This window comes from Myotis davidii, unplaced genomic scaffold, assembly GCF_000327345.1.
Source record: "Myotis davidii unplaced genomic scaffold, ASM32734v1 scaffold163, whole genome shotgun sequence".
Taxonomy (NCBI): Eukaryota; Metazoa; Chordata; class Mammalia; order Chiroptera; family Vespertilionidae; genus Myotis; species Myotis davidii.
Window position 1 is genome coordinate 922,324 of NW_006295056.1, and position 26,046 is coordinate 948,369.

Below are 26,046 nucleotides of genomic sequence, written 5' to 3' on the forward strand. Positions count from 1 at the left end.
GGCCCCACTGGGGTGCCTGGCCAGTCTGGGTGAGGGGCTGAGGGCTGTTTTCAGGCTGGGGGTGACTGAAACTTCCAACAGCTCTGTTTTTCCTTTTTTTTAAAATTTATTCTGGGCCAGCTTTAGCTTGAGGCTTGGCTCCAGCTCTTAGGCCTCCATGGCTGAAAGTAGGTTTCTGGCCTTTGCTTACAATGTTGCGAATCTGCTGGCTGAAGTCCGGTGGTATTTGTTACAGAGTTTCTGAAACTGCCAGCTCAGAGGCCTGCAGCGGCAGGCGGGGAACGTTGGAGCCCTCCGTCACTGAAGCAAGCAAGCCTCATGTTAGGTTCAAGCTGCCTGGCTGCTGGCCGCCATCTTGGCTGGCAGCTAATTTGCGTAACTCACTGATTACCCAATGGGAAGGGTAGCGGTCATACGCCAATTACCATGTTTCTCTTTTATTAGATAGGATTATGCTGTGATTGGTTGAATGGCCGACCAGACACTTAGCATATTAGGCTTTTGTTATATGGGATTACATGCAATAAAAATTGATATTTCAAGAAAAAAATATTTTAAATCCTCTGTAATAAAAGGGTAATATGCAAATTGACCCAAACAGCAGAATGACTGGGAACAACCGGGTGCTATGATGTGCACTGACCACCAGGGGGCAGCCGGGCTGAGGGACCACCCCAAGTACATGAATTTTCATGCACCAAAACTGTACTAACATAGTATAATATCACAAACATTGTAGGCAATATTACAAATCTGCAAATAACAGGATTACTTCTATTATATTCTAAAATATTTTCTTTGTCTTGACTCTGTTTTTGTCCATTAGTTTATGTTGTTCATTATATTCCACAAATGAGTGAGATCATGTGATATTTATCTTTCTCTGACTGGCTTATTTTACTTAGCATATTGCTCTCCAGGTCCATCCATGCTGTTTTCCTTCTTGATAAATATGGGGGTAGCATGGTTTAGTGAAAAGTTCTTGGGTTTGGAGAGACAGATTCAAGTCTCTTTTCCAAATTTATTGACGGTGTGATCTTGAGTAAGTTCCCTATTCTTTCTGCACTTCAGTATATTCACTTTCATTGCAAAGTTTCCCTTTTTTGTCACAGAAAAGGTCAATTATCTACTCATTGATGAAAAACTTACTTTTAACAACTATATATGTGTGTGTGTGTATTTATTTATTTTAGAGAGAGAGGTACATATTCATGTGAGAGAGAAACATCGATTGGCTGCCTCCTGTAGGCCCCTTGACCAGAGGTTGAAACTGCAGCCTGGGTATGTGCCCTGGCAGGGAATTGAACCTGTGACCTTTAGGTGCACTGGATGATGCTCAACCAACTGAGCCACACTAGCCAGGGCTACTTTTAACAACTTTTTATATTCTTTTTCTAAACTTTTTCAATGCAATTAATTTCTTGCAACCATAGGTAAAAATTTTATAGTACAACTATAAAATTACAAGTATACAGTGAAAAATAAGTCCTCCTAAACCATCTACCCCAGGTTCTCAACAGATGCAGCCAACCCCTATTCCCAGTTATGTTTTGCTGTGCTTGTCCACCTATGTCCTGTGCATCCATTGACATTAATTATCTTTCTCCTACTGGGCAAAGACCACATTCCTAAATATGAAAACTTAAGGTTCTGTTGTCGTCCTATAGATATTTTTAACAATTATTTCCTAATTATCTTTACAAGTCGGCCACAGGCGTATATTTAGCAGCATTACCAACGCCTGGTGGAATTCAGATTGCTGGGAAGACTCCTAATGATGGCTCCTACGAACAGCATGTATCTCATATGCAAAAGAAGATAAATGACACGATCGCTAAGAATAAAGAGTTATATGAAATCAATCCTCCAGTAAGTAAACTAAGTCTACATTGTGAATATATCAGTTATTGTGTAGCTGTTAATATTTTTTTAGGTTACCTTACTTTGGACCTTAAAGACTTTTTTTCACTGTTTAGATATGTTCTCCTCATTACTCATTCTTTTCCCTCCCTTTACATCTATGCTCATATGTCTTCTTTTTAGGGAGGCTCACTCTGACTATTTAAGAATTGTAACTCTCCCATTAATTTTTGGTACTTCCTATTCCCCTTTCTTATCTATTGTTTGTTACTGCCAGTAGAATCAAGCTCTCCCAGGACTGTATCCCTAATGCCTAGAACAGTTCCTTCTGGTATTTTTTAAATAAATACTTATTGAATAGTTAAATAGCTTAAAATCTCTCATCTCTCATCTCTCTCTCTCTCTCTCTCTCTCTCTCTCTCTCTCTCTCTCTCTCGCTCTCCTCTCTCTCTCTCTCTCTCTCAATAAAAAGAAAGATTGCTTACCTATGGTAAAGTGTGAAAGAATAGAGATTTTTTTAGTTTGGCATTTTTCTTACAATTTTCCTACCAGTCATTTCTATAGTCAGTCTTTTCACCAGCTTTGCAATTGGTATCACAATGCTTCCTACTCTGCAGATGTCCTATAGCTTTAACCTGAATTGAAAGATGTGTTGAAGTAGGAATGAAATTATTTGCTTTTATAAGTCTCTGATAATGAAATACTTCTATAAAAGGTAAGTGTTTGGATAACATTATTTTTATTATTTTATTTTATATATGCTACTGAATTTTGGTTGGTCTTCTGGAACAGTACATCTGAATTCCAGCTTCAAACTAACAGCTTTCTAGCAAAGTTATTAAGCTGGTAGGAATTTTAAGGACATGACTAGGGTTACACAGTTCAGTGTGGTAGACACTGGTCACATGTGGCTCTTAAGCACTTGACATGTGGCTAGTCTGAATTGAGATGTGGTATTGGTATAAAATATACCAGTACACTGGATTTTGAAGACTTAGTAAATGAAAAAGAACATAGGATACCTTTTGGATTCTTTTTATATTGATTACATGTTTCATTTGTATCTTTTTTATATTATTACCTATGAAGCTTGCTTTATATTTCTATTGAGCAGTGTTGATATAGTTTCTTTAAATTCATTGAAAATGTTAACATGTTAATATATTTACTTATATAGCCTTTGTAAAAGCTTTCTTAAAAAACGCTTTATTGACTGCTTGTTTGCTGTAATTATTTTTCTTTTATAATTATATTTTGATATTTAAACATCTACTAGTAGTGTTTATTCCTGTTGGGAAGAATGATTTGCAAATATATATGTTAGGATTCCATATATGAATTGTAGTGATATGAGTGGAACTTTCATGTAACAGTGTTTATCAACTCTACTTCCATCCTGACCTCCCTCAGGACCTACCTCTTCCATTGTGTTTCTATTGTACCTGTATTTGCTTCTGTCATGGTGCCTGTTACATTTTAGTGCACTTAGTTTTACATGTCTCTCTTCCTTTACTATAATAAAAGCCCCTTGAAGACAGAGACATATTTAGAGAATTTGTCTAAATTCAATAAATATTTATGAGCTGCTGTTTAGTATTGCATTTTAGAGGAGGGAATAAATATTTCTTTTTAAAATATGTTTTTATTGATTTTTTTTAGAGAGAGAGAAAGGGAGAGGGATAGATAGAATCATTGATGAAAGAAAAACATTGATCGGCTGCCTCATGCATGCCCCCTACTGGGCATCAAACCTGCAACCTGAACATGTACTCTGACCAGGAATCCACCGGGGACCTCTTGGTTCATGGGTCGATGCTCAACAACTGAGCCACACCAGCTGGGCGGGAATAAATCTTTTGTGAATTTAAAAACTTCAGCATATATGGATTTCATATGTTGAATATGACTGTATTTTTACAAAAGGATTAATCAATTTATGAGTATTCTACTATGGCTTTCCTTATTTCAGTACTTATTACATTCTGGTCTTTTAACTTAACCTATCAGAATTTGTTTGAAAAAGTCAGTGTACAAGGCCACTACTCATATTATAGTTTTGTGTTTTCAATTTTCTAAAACAATGTATGCCCACCCTGAAAATGTGGGTCAGTGTTCTGTATCTTAGAAAGGTAGCCCCAGCTGAAGTGAGTGCTGCTGTTTAATTTTTTTCTTAATACCTTGAGAACTTTTTAAAAATTTATTAAATTGATTGGGGTGACATTGGTCAGCATGAACATACAGGTTTCATGTGTGGATTTCTATGTTACAGGATCTGTGTATTGCCCCATGTGCTCATCACCCAAGTCAAATCTCCTGTCACCTCATATTAGGACCCCCTTCTGCCCCCAACCCCTTCCCTCTGGCTGTTTGTGTTCACAAATTTCAGTTTTATATTCCACATATTACTGAAATCATAGGGTTCTTTTTCTGTCTTATTTCACTTAGCATAATGTTCTCAAGGTCCATCCCTGTTGCTAAGAAAACCATTTCTTATGCAAAGGTGTAGTACCACTTAACTGGAAATAACTAAGTCAGCCAGAGTATCAAAATTAGGTGCAAAACTTTTTTTTTTTTTTTTTTAAATATATTTTATTGATTTTTTTACAGAGAGGAAGGGAGAGAGTTAGAGAGTTAGAAACATCGATGAGAGAGAGACATCGATCAGCTGCCTCCTGCACATCTCCTACTGGGGATGTGCCTGCAACCCAGGTACATGCCCTTGACCGGAATCGAACCTGGGACCTTTCAGTCCGCAGGCCGACGCTCTATCCACTGAGCCAAACCGGTTTCGGCTAGGTGCAAAACTTTTATTGGGAATTAACAGCACCAGTGGTAAAACCTCATTATGAATCTAAGATATATTCAATTTTGGATAGTTACATTTATTTCATCCATGTTACAATAAAGAGAGGCATAACTGAATTTTAAACTACTTTAAAATTATAAAATGAAGGATAGTTTCAATATTGCATTCAGGGTCAAAAGAACTGATCAAGACAAGTTCATCACTTACTAGTTTGCAAACCCAGGCAAACTACTCTACTTCTGAACTGTGTCTCTTTCTCATTTTGTATTCATTATAATAGGCACCCTGCCAGATTTATATAGGGCAGGTTAATTTGGAGTACAAGCAAAATAAATGGATGTGAAAGTACTGCATAGAGAGCTGTGTTATGAAACTGTGGTGGTAGTCTTACATAACCTATGCGCTAGCTATGAACATTTAACATTAGCCTTTTGAAAAGCTTTTTCTTATAACTTCCTTGTTTTCTTCTTGTTGTTTTTTTTTTAAAGATGGGTCTGTTATACTAATAATAAGCTGTCTTTTGCATTTGTGTTCACATATCCACATTCTCCTGATAAGTTGCTAACAGATACTTAGAACCTCTGGTTAGTTGATATTTGGCTATGTAATAGGAAAAAGCTGATTAAACCATACAGGATTGCACCTTACACTGACCTCAAAAAGATCATTATTGTAACTACCAAAGTTTATTTAACTTAATAAATAGTAAAGCAAACACATGTGTAATATGTGCACTACATATACATACACACATATGTCTATTATATTCCTCATTTTACTGTGTGGAGCTATGAAAAATTACCACTGGATAAGAAAAGATATAAAGAGTAGAATCATAGTTAGGGACACAAATCTTTAATTCTTTGTGGAGTATTAGTACTTTTAAATGCTGTGCAGAAAATACCTTCTAAGCTGGAAGGACTGCCAGTTCCCTACTCATTGTAGTTTTCTCTCTGTACAGTAGATGTCAGTAATGCCTTGCCATGTCTGTTTTTGAATTATACATACCTATACAAAGTTAGTTATGAAATATACACTTTAAATATTTTTTTGTAGACTCCCTCCAAAGGTAGTTGTCTGTTGTTATAAAAATTTAAAACCAAACTAAAGTATGCAAATATCAAATCATTGTGTTATACACCTGAAACTAATATGTTATACGTCAATTATACCTCAATTAAAAAAAAAGAAAAAACTGAAAATTATGGTCTTTTGTAATATAAAGTAATTATATATATATTTTTTTAGGAGATATCTGAAGAGATTATAGGATCACCCATCCCAGAACCTCGACAACGTTCAAGACTCTTAAGATCTCAATCAGAAAGTTCTGATGAAGTTACAGAATTGGACCTTTCACATGGGAAAAAAGATGCTTTTGTTTTGGAGGTATTATTGCATTGGATTAATTTCTTAAAGTTTTTAGATGTGTAATTTTACAATCATACTTGATGTGATTCTTCTGTATCATTACCACTGTTATAAATATAAAAAGTATAATATTTAAATATTACAATAAACTTGAGAATATCAGAACTTATTAATATATTTTTGTTCAATACCAGAAGACCGATAACAATAATGAAGGTGGTTCTGGAAAAATTTATGTATGGATTGAAATAAAATTAAAGTAATATTAACTCTTGGAGCTATTTATTATAAACTTGGATGAATTTAAATAAGAAATTAATGTGCTATTGTTTCACTTACTAGAATTCCATGCTTTATATGTTGTAACATTTTACTTTAACATTTTTACATGTAATAATATAGGCACTGTGAATCTGAATGTAGTGTTTTCTTATTGAATTCAGAGGATATCATTGAACTTTCATTATAAAAATATACTCAGAACTAGCTTTTCTGGAGGATAAACGTGGTACAAAAGGTTCAGGGAGCCTCCTCTCTCAACAAATCTGCTGCCCCTGCCTTCCTCTCTAGAACAGTTAGCTTTGAAAGAGATAGATTCCTTTGATATTGAAGGAAAGGAAAATAAATGAGATGCTCAGAAATGTCCTGGTAAGGTGCCTGTTGAAAGAGAAAGTCAGGTGCCTTGATCTCAGTGAAGCAGGAAGCTGACGGTAGAATTGTATTGGAATGGGATTGGAACAGTGCCTGTGAATGTGATCAGGATGTCAGCCGTGGGAAATGCACAAGGCTTAACTGAGGTAAGAGTGTTAATTTGTAGAAAACTCAATCTGTATGGATTTGTGCTTTTTTCTCATCTTTTTTTTACGGTCTGAGAATGGGAAAATCATGGGAGTTGGTAAAGAATATGTCAGGTTAAGGAGGTAAAAGGATCCAGGGTACTGGTTAGAGCAGTGCTACTCAAAGTGGGCTGTGACTACCTATAGTGTTAGCACTCTCTGGAAGTTTGTAAGAAATACAAATTCTGGGGCTCTTACCTCAGACTTCGTAAATGAAAATTTCATGGTGGGGCCAAGGAATCTGTTTAACAAACTTTCCAGGTGAGTCTTAGCATTACCTGAAGTTTGATCTAGAGCAGTGGTTCTCAACCTTCTGGCCCTTTAAATACAGTTCCTCATGTTGTGACCCAACCATAAAATTATTTTCATTGCTACTTCATAACTGTAATGTTGCCACTGTTAGGAATCGTAATGTAAATATCTGATATGCAGGATGGTCTTAGGCGACCCTGTGAAAGGGTCACGACCCACAGGTTGAGAACTGCTGATCTAGAGCATCATTGATACTTCTCATCCTGGGATCCTGACTAAGTAATGAACAGAAGTGCTTCAAATGTGGGCAGAAGATGTGGGACAAGGTGCAGATTCAGTAAGAGAAAGGGCAAAAGGATAGGGGATTGTAGTTGGAGAATGCTTGAATCTGGGTGTGGAATGGTTTGGGGAAGTGTTGAGGTATAGCCATGACCATGGTAGTTCAGGTAAAGTGGGAGTGAAGGTGGTTCTGGAAGTTGCAGGGGTGATGTGAGTGGAAGCATAGAGTGTGTGAGGCAGGACTTAGACCCCTGATGTACAGATGAATTCAGTATATGTCTAGTTGCATAGTTTCACTCTTTATTATTCACAATGGAATATTGTGATATAAGAAAAATAGGATTTAGACCTAATTTGTTAGGCATGCCTTTAAATTTATCCCTACATAATTTTATTTTAAAGCAATTGTGTATTTAGTCAAAATTCTGTTTTAATTGCACTGTATTTATTTCAACATATAGAGATAATTTTTGCTTATGGTATCTTCTTTTGAAACATGCCCTCCTAAAGGATTAAGAAAAGGCTCATTAAAAGAAAAAATTAATTATACTTAAAAATTATTTCACTTGGAAGTATTTATAAGTATTACTGTGGAGAAATATACCAATATTTGAAAAGAATTTCTTTCAAGTTTTATATTTTAATTTAGGGAAAAGGTTCTTTTTTGACTCATGTTTTTTATTTAGTAAAAAAAAATTTAAAAATTGAAAATGATTATATATTTACTACTTATTTAATAGTTGAAATCTTTCTATTTTCAGATTGACGACACAGATGCTATGGAAGATGTACATTCTCTCCTTACTGATGTTCCTCCTCCTTCAGGTAAACAGAAAAAATTACCTTTGAGATGCGACTGTCCTTTTTTTTTGCACATCAGTATTTTAGTTCATAATTATTATGGTACTAACTTTATTTTAGAGGCTTTATCAATGTCACACCTTGTTATGTGCTTTGCTGCTCCAAGGCGGAAAACAGGTTTAAAATATTTATGTTAGAACTTAGATGAACTGATTTTTAATCCTTTTAAGATTACACATTTTTTAAAAAGTGGTAATTAAGATGGTCTAACATTTTAGAAAAGAATGAATGGTTTTTATAGTTAGAATGTCATGTAATAATTGAAACAGGTTATTCTTAACACAAAAATAAATGAAATATCATATTTTAACTATAATTTATTTTGACAGGCTTCTATAGTTGTAATACAGAAATTATGCCTGGCATAAATAATTGGACATCTGAAATACAGGTGAATCTTTCATTTTTAATTTTAAATAAATACAACATAAATGATTTTAGCAAGTTCCTTCTTAATATATGTTTTCTTTTTCACCTCCGTATTGCAATTAAAATGTTACCCTTTTTCATACCACATTAGTTATTATTGTTCATTATTAGCAGTTTTATTGTTACAGTGATTAGTTAAAGTAATAAAATGCCATACTGTCATATCTCCCCATATTTAGATGTTCACATCAGTAAGAGTAATCCGATTAAGCAGTCTTAACCTGACTAATCAAGCCCTCAATAAGAACTTTAATGATCTCTGTGAAAATTTGCTCAAGGTAGGTACCTTCTGACTAACTATATTTTAGTTAAAACTCCTAAGAATCATGAAATTGAAAATGTGTACATATTGTCTGGAACACCTTATACAGTTATGGGCTGAATTATTTTTGTTTACATATCAACTTAGCTCTGCCATCAGATAAAATGCTAAAGTTGTCCTGTCTATCTTAATATACCATACTATAAAAGAAATATATTGTAAGTTATCTCATAGCTTTAAACTTCATAAAAATCTGTTGTGTGTATGTAAATTTAAAATACCTTTCTCTTATACTATTATTATGACATCAATAGATATGATTAAACCTTATTGTCTGCCATAATATTGAAAACTAGAGGCCATAATATTGAAATTCATGCACTGGAAGGGGGTGGGGCCCCTCAGCCAAGCCTGCACCCTCTCTCAGTTCGGGAGCCCCACGATCAATCACCCTCAGAGGGCCTCCCGCGAGGAGGGGCTCCGCGATGGATCACCCAAAAGAGGTAGGCCCTGCCCACCCTGCCGGGGCTCCGCAATGGATGGCCCCCGCAGAGGAGGCCCAGGCTACCTGCCGCAGCACCACTGGCTGGGTAGCCTGGGCCTCCCTCTTTGGGGCAATTGATCATGGGGCTCTGTGATGGATCACCCCAACGATGGATCGCCCCCACAGAGAGAGGCCCCGTCCGCCCACCACAGCGCCACCACTGGGTAGCCTGGGCCTCTCTCTTTGGGGTGATTGATCACGCCCCACAAAGGGAGGCCCCGCCCACCCACCACAGCCTGCCAGTTGGTGGCCTGGGCCTCCCTCTTTGGGGCAATTGTGGATCCCCCCAATTGATCGCCCTGCCGGCTGGTGGCCTGGTTCTGCCTCTGTGGGGTGATCATGGTGTAATGGCTGGGCCCCCGACAAATCATATCACACCTGCCTTGGCTGGCCTGGCGCTAGTGGGTGTCATAGCGTGGTCATCCGGATGGTCGTTCCGCTGATCGGCCATTTGGTCAATTTGCATATTATGCTTTTATTATTATAGACTAGAGGCCCTATGCACGAAATTCATGCAAGGGCCTTGGCACCGGCCCCCGCCCGCTTCCGCGGCCCCCGCCTACTGTGGCTTTGTCCAGAAGGAAGGACGTCTGGTCTAATTAGCATATTTCATTTTTATTATTATAGATGGATTTTTAATGTAAGGATAAACAAAACAGAATTGGACCAGCTTTGTTTTAATCCTTTAAACTTTTTATTTGCCATAATATAATGTGCATTAAAATGTCAGTTTTTGTAAATTTTTAAATGAAAAGAAATGATATTGCCAATATTTTCTATTGTATAGAGCCTGTATTTTAAACTACGGTCTATGATCCCCTGCTGCCTTTGCCATGTAAATTTTACAGTATCTCTTCCTGAAGATGAATTAATTCAGGTAATTAAGATTCAGTCTATTATTAAAGAAGATTTCTAGCTTTTACCTGATCTGTTATAATATTATAAATATGCCATAATTAAATAACTGTAACCTGTTTTATTTAAAATATTTTGAAACATATTAATATGAAACAGACTGTGTATATTTTATTTTCCTGAACTCTGCTTATCTGAAGGTGGAATCACATACAATTGTGCTTCAGCATACATACAATAGGATTTGTACTTCTATACAGTTTCTCCAGTCCCCATCTATTAGACAAAGTTCTTGAGCTCTTTCTGGAATATCTATGTTTAGGTGTACATGTTGGGCTTAGTTATAGTTTAAATATCTGAGCTGATGTATAATTCTCTGAGAATATTAACCAGAATTATAACTGGGAATTTTAACTGAGAATCTTAACCAGGAAAGGCAAATTAGCCAATTAGTGTTAAGTTGTTCCATGGTACTGAGTAATAAGTGTAAGAAACTTATTTTGACAATGATTATTTTGCTAATCTTACTGTTTCTGTGATTCTAGGTTACAGTCACAGCCGTTGCAATAACTTTTGACAAAAATCAGGCTTTACAGACAACAAAAACACAGGTTGAAAAGTCATTGCAAAGAGGTAAATCTATGATGAGTGGGATCATAGTTCATGTTTGTCTACATTATAGTTTTGTGATAAAATATAGAGGATATTAGATTAAATAAATGAATTGTTTCTTGAAGAGAATCTGCCACTTTTTGTTTATCTTTTTTTAAAAAAATATATTTTATTGATTTTTCACAGAGAGGAAGGAAAAGGGATAGAGAGTTAGAAACATCGATGAGAGAGGAACATCGATCAGCTGCCTCCTGCACGCCTCCCACTGGGGATGTACCCGCAACCAAGGTACATGCCCTTGGCTGGAATCGAACCTGAGACCCTTCAGTTCGTAGGCAGATGCTCTATCCACTGAGCCAAACCGGCTAGGGCTTGTTTATCTTTATCAAAGTAACGGTGTGGATAAGCATATGGCTGATTTGATACTTTTTATACATGAATAGGTGGTGGACTGGTATTTACATAGAGATACTGTCGTTTTATAGATTTAAATTGTAGCATATTTATTCTGCAGTAACTTAGAGGTTCCTATCCTAGTAGCTCTAAGGAGGTCCTCAAAGCATTTGAGAAACTACTAATGTAGTAAGCATCACGTGTTTCTTAGGAAAAGTCCCATAGTAGTCAACAGATTCTCAGAGTTGTCATTTACCTAGTAAAATTTAGAAAGTATCATTCTTTTTTGTTTTGTTAGGTGTTAAAAGTAGGATTTTGTTTTCTTATTTATTTTTTTAAAAATATGTTTTTATTGATTTTACAGAGGAGGACAGAGGGAGCGAGAAATAGAAACATCAATGATGAGAGAATCATTGATTGGCTGCCTCATGCATGCCCCCTACTAGAGATCAAGCCCACAACCAGGGCATGTGCCCTGACCAGGAATTGAACTGTGGCCTCCTGGTCCATGGGTCGACACTCAACCATTGAGCTATACCGGCCTATCATATTTTGACAGTATTTCAGATGTCTCCCATTTTCTCCCTTTTTGCCCCTCTCCACCCAACTCCCACCCTACATCAGGCTGTCCACATACTATTGTCTATTCCGTAGGTTATGCATTATTGCATATATATTCTTTGGTTAATCTCTTCCTGTCCCTCCCACTCACTCTGAGTGCTGTCAGTCTGCTCCATGTATCCATGTCTCTGGACCCATTTCAATTTATTTTGCTCATTAGATTCCACACATAAGTGAGATCACGTGATATTTGTCTTTCTCTGACTGGCTTATTTTGCTTAGCATAATACTCTCCAGGTCCATTCATGCTATCTCACAGGGTGGAAACTCCACACTGTTTTTCATAGTGAATAGCATCAGTCTGCATTTCCCCCAGCAGTGTACTAGGGTTTCCTTTTCACATCATCCTCACCAGCACTTGTTGTTTGTTGATTTATTGATGGTAGCTATTCTGGCAGGTGTGAGGTGATACCTCATTGGAGTTTTAATTTACATCTGTCTGATGATTAGTGATGTTGAACTTTTTTTATGTGTTTATTTGCCATCTGTACGTCCTCTTTGTAGAAGTGTCTATTCAGGTCTTTTGTCCATTTTTAATTGAATTATTTGTCTTCTTGGTGTTGAGTTGTATGAGTTCTTTGTATAATTTGGAAATTAACCTTTTATCAGATGTATCATTGATGAATATGTTTTCTCATACAGCAGTTTCCCTTTTCATTTTGTTGATGGTTTCTTTTGCTGTGCAGAAGCTTTTTGGTTTGATGTAGTCCCATTTAATTTTTTCCTTTGTTTCCCTTACCCAAGGTGAAGTCTCAGTAAAAATATTGCTAAGTGAGATGTCTGAGATTTTACTGCCTATATTTTCTTCTAGGATTTTTATGGTTTTGTGACTTATATTTAAGTCTTTTATCTATTTTAAGTTTATTCTTGTGTATGGTGTAAATTGATGGTCTAGTTTCATTTTTTGCATGTACCTGTTCAATTTTCCCAACACCATTTATTGAAGAGACTATCTTTACTCCATTGTATGCTCTTGTCTCCTTTGTCAAATACCAATTGACCATATTGGCGTGGGTCAAATTTCTGGGGTCTCTGTTCTGTTCCATTGGTCTATTTGCCTGTTTTTGTTCCAGTACCAGGCTGGTTTTTTAAAAAAATCTTTATTCTTGAAAGTATTACATATGTCCTCCTTTTCCCCCTCCCCCATTGACCTCTTCTAGCCTGTCTCCATCTCCCGTCTCAGGCCTTAACCACCCTATTGTCTGTGTCTATGGGTTATGCATATATGTACTGGTATACAAGTTCTTTGGTTGATCTCCTCCTACCCACCCACCCTCCCCTGCCTTCCCTCTGAGATTCCACAGTCTGTGCCATGCTTCTATGACTCTGGATCTATTTTGTTCATCAGTTTATTTTAACCCCTTATCAGACGTATCACTAGATTCCACATATGAGATCATCGTACCAGGCTGTTTTGATTACAGTGGTTTTGTAGCCATCTCCCGTCTCAGGCCTTAACCACCCTATTGTCTGTGTCTATGGGTTATGCATATATGTACTGGTATACAAGTTCTTTGGTTGATCTCCTCCTACCCACCCACCCTCCCCCGCCTTCCCTCTGAGATTCCACAGTCTGTGCCATGCTTCTATGACTCTGGATCTATTTTGTTCATCAGTTTATTTTAACCCCTTATCAGACGTATCACTAGATTCCACATATGAGATCATCGTACCAGGCTGTTTTGATTACAGTGGTTTTGTAGTATAGTTTGATATCAAGTATTGTGATTCCTCCTATGTTATTCTTCTTTCTCAACATTGCTGTGGCTACTCAGGGTCTTTTTTGGTTCTGTATAAATTTTGGAATATTTGTTCTAGATCTGTGAAATATGTCGTTGGTATTTTAATTGGGATTTCATTGAATCTATAGATGGCTTTGGGTAGTATGGACATTTTAATGATGTTAATTATTCAGTTCATGAACATGGTATATGCTTTTACTTGTTTGTATCTTCCTCTCTTTCCTTTTTCAGTGTTCTATAGTTTTCCGAGTATAGGACTTATACCTTGTTGGTTAAGATTATTCCCAGATACCTTATTTTTTGTTCAATGGTAAATGGGATTTTTTTTTTCGTTTCTCTTTCTGAGAATTCATTATTGGTGTATAAAAATGCCATCTATTTCCAGGTATTAATTTTGTATCCTGCTACTTTGCCAAATTTACTTACTAAATCTAGCAATTTTTGGTAGACTGTTTTAGAGTTTTCTATGTGCAATATATGTCATCTGCGAATAATGATAGTTTTACTTCCTCCTTTCTAATTTGGATACATTTTATTTCTTCTTTCTGTCTGATCTCTGTGGCCAGGACCCTCCAGTATTATGTTGAATAAGAGTGGCGAAAACAGACATCCCTGTCTTGCTCCTGATCTTAAGGGAAATGCTTTTAGTTTTTGCCCATTGAGTATGATGTTAGCTGTAGGTTTGTCATATATGACCTTTATTATGTTCAGTTATGATCCCTCTATCCCACTTTTCTGAGAGTTTTTATCAAAAATGGGTGCTGGATTTTGTCTAATGCTTTTTCTGTGTCTATTGATATGATCATATGATTTTTATCCTTCATTTTGTTTATGTGGTATATCACATTATTGATTTGTGAATATTGAACCATCTTTGCATTCCTGAAATACATCCCACTTGGTCATGGTGTATGATTTTTTTTAATGTATTGATGGATTCTATTTGCTCGTATTTTGTTGAGGATTTTAGCATCCACATTCATGAGGGATTTTGGCCTATAATTTTCTTTGTTTGTAGTGTCTTTATCTGGTTTTGGAATTAGGATAATTCTAGCCTCATAAAAAGAGCTTGGAAGTCTTCTCTCTTAAATTTTTTGGAAGATTTTGAGGAGGATAGGTGCTAATTTGTCTTTGAATGTTTGGTAAAACTCACCTGTGAAGCCACTGGGTCCAGGGCTTTTGTTTGCTGGGAGTTTTTTGATTACTGCTTCAATTTCATTAGTTATTATTGGCCTATTCGGGTTTTCTGATTCTTCCTGATTACATTTTGGCAGATTGTACATAGGGTTTGTCTATTTCTCCTAAGTTGCCCACTTTGTTGGCATATAGATGTTCCAAGTATTTTCTTACAATCTGTTATACCAGATTCTTAATTTTAAAAAATTAATAGTAGGTTATTACTAAATAATTAGTGTTTTTCTTGCTTCCTAAGCCTCTACAGATAATGAAGAACTTCTGCAGTTTCCACTGGAACTCTGTTCAGATTCACTTCCTTCTCATCCTTTTCCACCAGCTAAAGGTTGGTTAAATAAGGGAAATGCAAACCCAAATCCTAGTTTCTGGTGTTTTTTACTTGCTTCATTATTGTAGATAATCTTACTGAATCTTGAGATGAAGATTTATTGTTCATTTTTTCATTGCTATGTTCATATTCATAAAGGGGGGGGAGTAATATTCTCATTTTAATTTCTCAAGTAATATCAGCACATATTATTAAGGTAATTTTTCATATGAGACTCCATTTTTATATATCAAATGTATTAAAGTTTTATTTTCAGATATTTGGATTTCCCATAGTGATTTATTTGATATATTTGAAATTTATATTACATTTGATAATTTTTTTCAGCAACAATTAAACCTTTACAAAAATATTCATTTTGAAAATGACAACAAACTACTTATTTTCTCCAGAGATATTTGGAGAGGTTTTGGGTGGCAGCAATAATGTGAGAAAGGAATGTGTTTTTTGTCTCTTTTAGGTATCTTGGGTACAATTGAGGAACATTTTTAGGTACTTACAAGATGCTGCCATTTTTTTCAAATACAAAATGATCATCTCTTAATAACAGTACATCTACTTTGACCTAATACTCTTTGGAGAAAATAGTAGTTTTTTATTTCATTTTTCTTCTGATTTCAGTGCAATTTTTATTATAAAATTTATAGAATTATTGTACTTTACTTCATAGCATTACATATATAATAAATGTAGTTTGTGTTTTTTCTAAATGTTTTATTCTGAAAAATGGTACATCTGTTATTTAAAAATTCATATTGACTTTTTTGATTTTTATATTTTATAATACAAGTGAAATAATTTCATTATTTCTTCTTGTCAGGTATATTATCTGACAAATTAGATGTAATACAAAATAATTTTATGCTCACATTGCATGTATATTAATAATCTTTACTAAATCAGTGCAAAGCCTGTCCATATAGATAAGTAGATCCCGTCTCTTATTTTGGAGATGAAAAGATGAGGTACTTTCAAATTCGGAACTTGCTGACATGGTAACTGTGGTCCTTTTTTCTTTTTATCTAAATTAAAATTCTAATGTAGAACTCCATGGAGAATTTTTGCATACTTCAACTTCCTTGAAAGACTAGAGAGGAAAAATCAAATCCAAAGATAATCTGAGTTCAGCTTTATAAAATAAATATAGCTTCTGGAATAACAAGTAGAACTGTTAAGAATCTCCCTTGAACTAACTAGACAGGATTTTTTTAAATGCCTACTTTATACAGAAATGTGTATTTAATGCAGGGTTAGTTCCAAACTACTTTTAGGTGTCATTTTTATTCATCCTTACCCTGAAATGTTGGGGGGGAGGGGGGAGAAACAAAATAAAAAACTAATTAACAAAAAAGATTTCATCAATTGCTAATCTTTTGGAATATATATATCTGTTCTTGGGGTTCCTGTTACCAGTAGCTGTATTTTACGATGTTAATAGCTACTGAGTTCTGCAGATCAAATTTAAACTCTTAAGTTTGCCTTATCTGTGTTGATAACACAGTATCTGCAGTCGCTTTCAAAGGTAATTATAACTAGTATTTCTTGTCATTAGTATATTTTGTGTAAATTATACTGTGTGAACTGAAGATTGAAGCAAGAAGAATTTGAGTGGAATAAGTAATATCTGAACAATACCTAAAGTATTTGCAATTCAATTTAAGGAATGTAGAGAAGGGCCATGGGTGGAGTAATAAAGCAACAGACCTCTTCTCAGTTCTGCTACTCAGAAGTGTGAGACTTGAGGCCAACTTACTAGTAAACCTCAATTCCTCATCTGTAAAATGTGAAAGGATTAAGGTTCCCTCTAGCCTTTAAAATTCTCCAATTCCCTGGGTTTCTGTAGTTTGTGTTTCTTTAATTATTAACATATTCCCATTACTAAAAACAAATCAAAAGCTAAATTATGCCTATGGTCACACTGAACTTAAAATTTTCCAAATAGCTTCTAATTAGTTAAACCAATAATTTTAAAACCATAGTGTTTCTTCGGAGGTGCCTCATGATTTCCCAAGAGGCAGGGTGGGAAGGGAGGGAGCTGAAAGGGTTGGGGATGTGAGGGGGTAGGTCTCTGGACCCCCTACCCTACCTCTGAACTTAGAGCAGCTTCGATTCAGTGTGTTTTTGCGTATCTGCTTTCTACATGTGATTTTGTTTGAAGAAAGGGTTTCAAAGTTGGGAAATAATGGAATCAGATCATTTCACCTTTATTATCATTGTCATCATCATGTTCATAATGTTCAACATCATCACAACCAGTACTAATATGTATAAAACTTTTTATACTAAGTGCTTAACTGAAAAACCCGTGTGCTTTTCCATGAATATTGCATTTCTAAATCATCAGTAAGCACTAAAAAGTTTATCTGTATCTGTTGTAAACAGTTTTGTAAATTGTGGTTTATGTTGCATGCTTATTTATTGTCTTTGCTCCCTCAAAGTCTTTTTAGGAGAACATGGGCTATACTAAATATATTTGAAAAAGTTATTTTAAAGAAAGTATTTTCGAAGATTAGAGGATAGGGTGAGTTTTGTAAAGGTCCTAAAAATGTTATAATAGAGTGTTATAACATGAATGTAGCAACTGGGCATTATAACATGAAGAAAGGCTTTGAGTAGAGAATAGAAATATCTGGAAAAAATTAAACATAACAGTTCAGAGGAAACAGGTAGGAGAGGACAAGGTAAGAGTGCTAGGAATAAATGTTCAAAAATGTCTCTACTTAAAAAAAATATATTTTTATTGATTTCAGAGAGGAAAGGAGAGATAGAAACATCAGTGATGATAGAGAATTAATCATTGATTGGCTGCCTCCTGCATGCCCCACACTGGGGACAGAGCCCCTAACCTAGGCATGTGCTCTGTCTGGGAATCAGGAATCGAACCATGACCTCCGGGCTCATAGGTTAACGCTAAACCACTGAGCTACATGAGTTAGGTTCTTCTCTACTTTTTTATATGCAACCCACAGAGGCTTAAAAGTAAATTACTAATATGGAGAAGTAAATAAATATATAGCTTATATAGTTTTGTTAGTTCGGTTAGCTAAGCTGATGGAGCTTTTCTTTTTTTAATTCTGAAAATTTTGGATTCTGATTTATTCTTCATGTTCTTATCACAAATAGGATAATTTGTTAAAGTGTTCATTTCCTTTTATGTTGACAGAGTAGTTTTAAGAGCTAAGTTAAGCACAGTATGTTTATTAATGCTTCCATCTTTTCACTTGTAGATAAACCTTTTCTTATCCTTTCATGTTATTGGAAGTGAGTGAATATTATGTGAAGAAAAGATGCTTCAATTATTTGTATCCTAATTCTGTGTATAGAGTAAGCCTGGGCCTGAATTGTCCATCCATGTTCAATTTTTTTTCTTCCATCTTTTGTTATATTTGGTTTTGTTTCTCAAGGTAACAAAATAGTTTGAAGTATGTCTCAAATTTATGGTTGGCTTGATGTTACCTTGCTAGTTATCTTGATTTTTCAGATTTGAAATATTAAAAGGTGCTGAGCTGAAATAATTTCTTAAAGGACATTGTCCTGTGAAGGTCATCCAAATATTTTGATACTATGAGGATCATAGATGATGTGTCATTGACATAAATTATTTTCACATGAAGTTATTTTATGAGAAAAAAGATGGCTATAGTGAATTTTTATGCCACTTTCATAGTGTTTTTCCTAACTATTAATATCTAGGCTTCAGTTTTTCTCGAAATAGTTTCAAGAGACTTATAAAATGATATACATAGGAGAAAAGGGATCAAATATAGTAAAAATGGAGACTCTGAGTGAATATAATTTGCGTGGAAAGTAAAAAATAAGTTAGTAAGATTTTTCTCATAAACTGTAGTTGATCTCAAGAATTTTAAACATGTAATTTTCATAAAAGATTAGCATATTACTTTAGATGCATTTCTAAAGATATAAATCTTGAGATATTAGATACCATATTGTAGGGTTTAAGGACTTACATTCATGACAAAAGTGTATGAATTATATCCTATTATTAATAAATTTCAAATACTTTAAAAATCTAATCTATAATAGGATAGTTATTTTCATTAAAATTTTGAGAGTGTTAAGACTTTAAAGGTTTGATGAAGTCAATCCTAGTTTTTATATACTGTTGGATAAAACTGTACAGAGAAGTTTTTTGTTGTTGTTTTTTGCTCCCTGTTGGGGAGACGAACCCCAGTCTCCCGAGTGACTTAGAGAAGTTTTTATACCCACCTTGTTGCTGCTTTCATTTTGCTTTATGCCGGCGTGATTTCCTCATGCGCAGTGGCATAAGCTATGTGCTGCCAAGATTACTCTTTCCATCAAGCAGCTGCTGACTAACGTGACAAGCTTAGGCCAAAATCTGGGTTTCAATATGAAAGAAAACAAGTTGGCTTATTCCTTTAATACGTTACACTCCATAATTAGGTATCCACATCAGAAATTTTTTTTATCTTTACTTTTATTGTAGGCTTATAAGAGTTAGTTTTTCTTTTTGTTAAATCAAATTTGATTTTAAAAGATATCTTAATTTTTTAAACTTAATGACTTCCCTCACATTATTTTAAACTAGCTATTAGAAAAATCTATGAAACCTTTAAAGTTAGCTTTCATTTTTTTTCTGCCAACTAACTGTACTGAATTCTTACAAGTCTATATAATTCATTATACTAACTAAAATCCCTTTATATATTAACAACTCATTGCATGCCTGTTTTTTCTCTCTCTCTCTTTAAAATATATTTTGTCACAATGACCAAATGGTATCAATAATAGAAAGTTCTCCATGTTATTGATGACCACAACGATCCACGGGAGATTTTGAAAGGGAGAGATGCCGAGGGAAAGGAGAATGAGAGGAAAATAGAAACTAAAGGGAGGAGAGTGTGTGGAAAACTTACCCACAAAATGGGAAGGAAGGAAGAAAAGAATTGACGGAGAAGTAGGGTTAAGGAATTTTAGCTTCTTTAAGGTAGCTTGAGGAGAGTAAAATCTGGAGTAGGTAGTAAAAAAAAAAAGCAAAGAAAAACTGAATTGAGTTACTGATGGAAAACGGATTATTTGGAAGAGACGATATAAAGGATGGAGAGGAGGAGTGGGTACCTGGTAATGGAGGCAGGAAAACAATAAAGGGTGATTGAAGGAAAAGCACAAGTGGTTTAGGATGTTGTACACCTTTAGCTGGAAGCTTTAACGACCCAGATAGAGAAGCTACTTGTCTTTGTCCTCTAGTGTATGTATTACCTTTATAATTGAAAATTTTTTTTCCCTTTGGACTGTCCACATTGAAGGTCTGTCTTTTTCTATGTCTTAATAATTTTTACCTATAATATGGCCATTTGATTACCAATCCACCAGTATTTGAATATAATTATGGACAAAGTTTATGCTGAATGTTCATATACATCCATTATCTAACTTGGATATTAATCCAGATTTTATAGTTATATGACTTAGCTAATCAGTGCATTATAGATTGATGGAAATGCATAATCTGCCAGAGAACTTTTTCATAATTTGTAGGAATTTTTTCAGTTTTAGTAATTTTCTTAGGTACACCAGGTAAGATTGTCTCAAATATGTTTTAATTATTAAGAGCAAAGATGTTCTGTGAATTCTAATGATATAGAGTGAGTAAGTGGTCAGAAGAGTTAGTGGTCAGTATACAGCTTTATCATAGTTAATCAACACCTTTGTCATTGGTATGACAGATTATTTAGGAAAATAGGGAAGCCTCAACCTTTAGAGGCATTGGAACATGTATAATTAAGGGAGAAAGAATTCTTGCCACATTTTTTTCTTTGTCATCATTTTGCTCATTTTCACTAAATTGCTTTTAATTTAGGTGAGTCCCCCTTCCCACACCATTAGGGCTTGTTAAATATTGCTAGAATGTACTAAGAGAATAAGAAAGCCATATGTGCTGTGTGGGTGCCATGCTAACTTTCTAGGGTTGTTTATTTGGGAATAATAGGGTTATCGCTTGTGCTTTTTTAAAACAAAATAATCTTTTTCTTGTATTCAGTGGGAAAGGAAATCATAAGAGAAGTAGGCTGCCATGTGGCTTGATTGAGACTCTTCTTTACAGCTAGAATGGGGACCTAACATAAGTGTTTGTCTCAAACTCTTTCCTGTAGATACACAAATGGCCCACACTAAGCATTGGTCCTCAACAAAGCCCAAATGACTTAAATAAGATTTCTATCCCTATATATGAAGTGTTGTTTTTTGTTGTTGTTGTTGTTTTTTGTTTTTGTACTATTGGCGTAGAGATTACATATGTACTTTTAATTTCTTTTTAACCAAAATTACTAGTTTCTCAATGAGCCAGACAGCTTATATATGTAGTACCTTCTCTTCTGAAAAGCCTGTTGCCTGAGAAGGCAAATTGTAATCAGGAGCAGTGTGACAGAGAGCCCAAGGTCATGAGATGTTTGAAGTAGTCAAACCAGTCCAAGGTGCTGTCAGAACCAGCTCACCTTGGGCTTTTTCTCGGAGAGAAAAAATTAAGGTCATAGCTAGCATATTAACAGATGAACCTGCTGTTCTTAAGTGAGATAAATCTTTTCACTCGCCCTTTCCCTTAAGAATGTCTCCAATTTTAAAACTGATTTTTTTTCAGATTTTAATTCAAACACATTCATATTTGAGGGCCAGGAATAAATATATTCCCTCTTCCCTATCCTTTGTAAAATTTGATGGAAAAAGTAGTAAATGCACATGGTGGAAAATTCAAATCCTACCAAAAAATCATATAGTCCAATAAAGCATTCATCTCCCTTCATTTCCCTTCCCAAGAGGCAACTACTGCTCTTTAAATATGTCTTTATTGATTTCAGAGAGAGGAGGAGAGGGAGAGATATAAAAACATCGATGAGAGAAACATTATGGACTGGCTGCCTCCTGCATGCCCCCTTCTGGGGATTGAGCTCAGAAACCTGGGCATGTGCCCTAACTGGGAATTGATCTGTGACCTCTGGTTCATGGGTCGATGCTCAGCCAGTGAGCCACACCAGCCAGGCAGGGCAACTACTCTTAATAGCTTATTATCTGTCTTTGCAAATATATTTTTCTTTTTTAAAAACACAAATATTATACACATCATTGGATACCTTTGTGGTTTTTTTTCACTGGCTATCCTTAGAGATGGGAACAGATACTTTTTGTCTTTTTAAGACAAAGTTCTTTTTTAAAAAATGTGTTTTTATTGATTTTTAGAGAGTGAGGACGTGAGAAGGATAGATAGAAACATAGATGAGAGAGCAACTCCATCGACTGCTTGCCTCCTGCATACCTGTACAGGGGATTGAGGCTGCAACCTGGGCATATGCCCTGACTGAGAATCAAACCATGACCTCTTGGTTCCTGGAATAGATGCTCAACTGCTGAGCCACACTGGCTGGGAGGGAACAGACACTTTTTACATTTAAGCTCTTTTTGTGGACATTTGCCTTTAATATATATAGTTGCTACTGAGGAATCCCATATTACTCAGATGATATTGAGGTACAGAAGATAATTTCACTTTAGTGATTTTCACATTTTTTTTTTAGCTTTCCTACATTTTAAAAATTTTCACAGAATTCCTAATTTTCTATAATTCTGTGCTCACCAAGGGCATATGAGAACCCTGGGACCCTCCTGGGACATGGAAGCCTGGGGTAGGTCTCTGGCTGTCCCAGCCCTGGGTCTTGCTGTGCTGAGCTGTCCCTAGAGATCTAATCGGCCTCAAGATGTCAGCTCTGTCTGGCCGCCTTCCAGTAGATTCCATCTCCTCCTGGGCTTCCAGTTCCCCCGGGATCCGGAATCCAGAGGACTCTCCCTGTCTGGATCTCCAGTCTGAGGCCATGATTATCAGGGCATGTCCACAGCATAGCACCCTCACAGGCATTTTGTGGACCCCACCTAGTGACCCTGTTTATTTATCAGCTCTCTACTGTAAGAGGAATGTCAACCATTGTACACTCTCAGTATTAGCTAGTGGCCACTTGACCTATAAAAATGGGGGAGGAGTGCGGCATGGGAGATACTTTCAATACACCCAATTATCAGAAACATTCTGTACAAATCTTACTTTTGGAAAATATAAATTTTATTAACTTAAGAATAGTACCAAAAGATCAACCCATTAGGCAGAGAAAAAATATTAGTTTGTAAATTTAAAAAAACCAACTGGCTGACCCAAATAATTCTCAGTATTTCTTATGGGTTATTTCTACTTGACAACACTTATTCCTTCAATTATAAAATTCTTTGAAACAAAAATTCAAATGTGCGAGTGTGGTTAGATCCTGAACAGTAGAAATAGATGATTTTTATAGTGCTGTTTAAATTTGTACAATACCTTAAAAATCTATAAAAAATCTAAAATATCAGAGAAAATTCTGGATGCTATTTTTATGAGGTACTGGAAAGGAAGTGATTGGGATTCCTGGTTATTTCTATGGAGAACAGTCACTTTTTCGTTCCACAAAGTCTTGATACCTCCAGAGGAAGTTGCTGACAGTGATGTCCTCGAATGAAGGGGTTGGTGGTGAGGAGGAGGGTTATGGCTAGTAAGGAGTTTGTGTTTGTCTGTGAGACATCGGTCATTGCCTTGCCTGTAATTTTTAACCTTACTAGCTCTTCCCCACACAAATGTTTCCCTTCCATATTTCATTTCAGATTTTCTTCCCAATTCATTGACCCTTTTCTCTGCTCAGTTTTCTTACATTCTGCTTTCATCCTATTTATTACTGTGTTTATATTTCCTCATGCCTATGAAGTTTCTGAAACTCTTTTTGTGTTATACTAACAAGTAGCCTTCCTCGGCATGGTATTTACTAACTGAGCTAGTTTTCATATGTCAATAGAAATTGCATTAGAAATCTAAATACTTCTATTTGGTTTGCCTTTACGATGAAGCCATAAAGAGTTCCTCCTATCCTCTGGCTTATAGAGAGTACTTACAAACAGCAAAGAAGAGAAACTGATTTATACTTAGCATCCAAGCTAATGTTGTTCATATTGTCTTATTAGAACACCTGGAGAGTGCAAGTTCTAACTCAGGTATACCAGCTGCACAGAGAGGTGAGTTCGTCTAATCAAATAGTCACCAAGGTGTGAAATTCTAGTGTGGTGGTGCATAAACATACAGACATTGGAAAAATGCACTGGACAGTGGAATTCAGACACCAAAATGTGGCTTTCTTGTAGTTAGAATGTGTCTCAAAAACATTAATAAAACTAATATTTTAAAAATTTAAAGCATTTTCATAGTTTTCCAGTTTCTAAAAATAAAAGTCTAGCTTTTTAATATATATATATATATTTTTTTGCTCAGAAGTAGTAAAAGTTATTCTTTTAGAAGGAGAACTTGATAGGTTCACACCTGCCACCCTACCCTGTGTTATCAGCAGCTTTGTTGCCAAAAATCATACATGGAAAAGAGAATATGGACAGAAGCGATCCTTTGGCTTTCCTGTTACTCTTGGTAGAAAGAAGGTATTTTAATAAAAGATAAGTCAACAAGTGATTTTTTTAAATCTATTCTTCAATATTTGACTCATTATTTTTTGTTTTGATTTTAAAGTAGACATAGGAAGGCAATTATTCACAAAGTTTGGATTGCAAATTAAAGTCCTAAAGTATAAACAGCTAAAATATTGTAAAGTAAAAAGAATGGGGAGAAAGTTAGTTAAAACGTGGTATGTGGTCCTGATATTTCTGTTAAACCCCATTTCCGTTTTCCCTAAGAGACTACACAACTATGACATCACCAAAAACGCTCAGCCAGCTAACTGAGAAATTGGTTTTGGACAAATCAGTGTCTAAAGCTTGACTCTTTACTGTCTCTTTTATCTGACTTGAAAGGGACCATTCTTTTTCTGTATTACAGTTAAATTACGTCATCGGAAGGAGTGTTATGACGAGTAAGAGACGTCATACATATTTTTTCTTTTGTTTTCTGTCTGTGTTTCCAGCAACGTCAGTTGATTACAGTTCCTTTGCAGACAGATGCAGCAGCTGGATAGAGCTCATTAAACTGAAAGCTCAGACCATAAGGCGCGGATCAATTAAGACAAGTAGGCGGATGTTTCTACCACATTATGATCTGAGAAGCATATCCCTGATTTCCCAGTGGTGAAGGCTAGACTTTTCCACCCAGTAATAACATTGCGAATCAATCATGTGTTGGAGTGTGAAAGCTGCAGACTAATGGTCATTTAACAGAAGTTATTGAAGGGCCTTTAGATTTGTTGATTTTAACTGAGAATTTTTTTTTAATTTCACTTTTTGTGAAGGTATTCTTAAAAGTATATAAATAGATAATATATTCTTCTAGTGGAAGGAAATTGTCAGCTCTCTTATTGAAGAGATACTATTCCAGGACCCAAGGTACTATCTAGCCTAGTGGTTCTCAACCTGTGGGTCGCAACCCCTTTGGGGGTCAAACGACCCTTTCACAGGGGTCGCCTAAGACCATTGGAAAACACATATATAATTACATATTGTTTTTGTGATTAATCACTATGCTTTATGTTCAATTTGTAACAATGAAATTGGGGGTCACCACAACATGAGGAACTGTATTAAAGGGTCGCGGCATTAGGAAGGTTGAGAACCACTGATCTAGCCTATGGCATGTGTCAGTTTACCAAGTGTGATATCCAGAGGGCTGAAAGAATGAGGTATTTTTAGAGAGAAAGTAAACTCTTTTCTCACTGTTAGAATCAAGATCATCATATCCTCTTTATCTATACTCCATGTGTTTTGGTAGATTCTGAGGTAAATGTATTTGAGTGTCAGAGTTTATAGTACATTAATA

The 26,046-nt window shown here is 35.5% G+C and overlaps 1 protein-coding gene across 14 annotated transcripts in view; it reads left to right on the forward strand.

Moving 5' to 3' along the window:
• Positions 1–26,046, forward strand: part of C2CD5 (C2 calcium-dependent domain containing 5) — a 102,091-nt gene that overhangs the window by 70,679 nt on the left and 5,366 nt on the right. For 9 of the 14 annotated variants that reach the window (XM_006769639.2, XM_006769644.2, XM_006769642.2 and 6 more), the window contains 10 exons: positions 1,705–1,869; positions 5,915–6,055; positions 8,166–8,229; positions 8,595–8,656; positions 8,874–8,972; positions 10,288–10,377; positions 10,901–10,988; positions 15,156–15,242; positions 24,258–24,308; positions 25,202–25,303. In XM_006769639.2, the coding sequence (XP_006769702.1) occupies positions 1,705–1,869; positions 5,915–6,055; positions 8,166–8,229; positions 8,595–8,656; positions 8,874–8,972; positions 10,288–10,377; positions 10,901–10,988; positions 15,156–15,242; positions 24,258–24,308; positions 25,202–25,303 (949 nt within the window). The remainder of the gene's footprint in view (positions 1–1,704; positions 1,870–5,914; positions 6,056–8,165; positions 8,230–8,594; positions 8,657–8,873; positions 8,973–10,287; positions 10,378–10,900; positions 10,989–15,155; positions 15,243–24,257; positions 24,309–25,201; positions 25,304–26,046) is intronic. The other 5 variants (XM_006769646.2, XM_006769649.2, XM_006769648.2 and 2 more) reach the window with 3 other exon arrangements.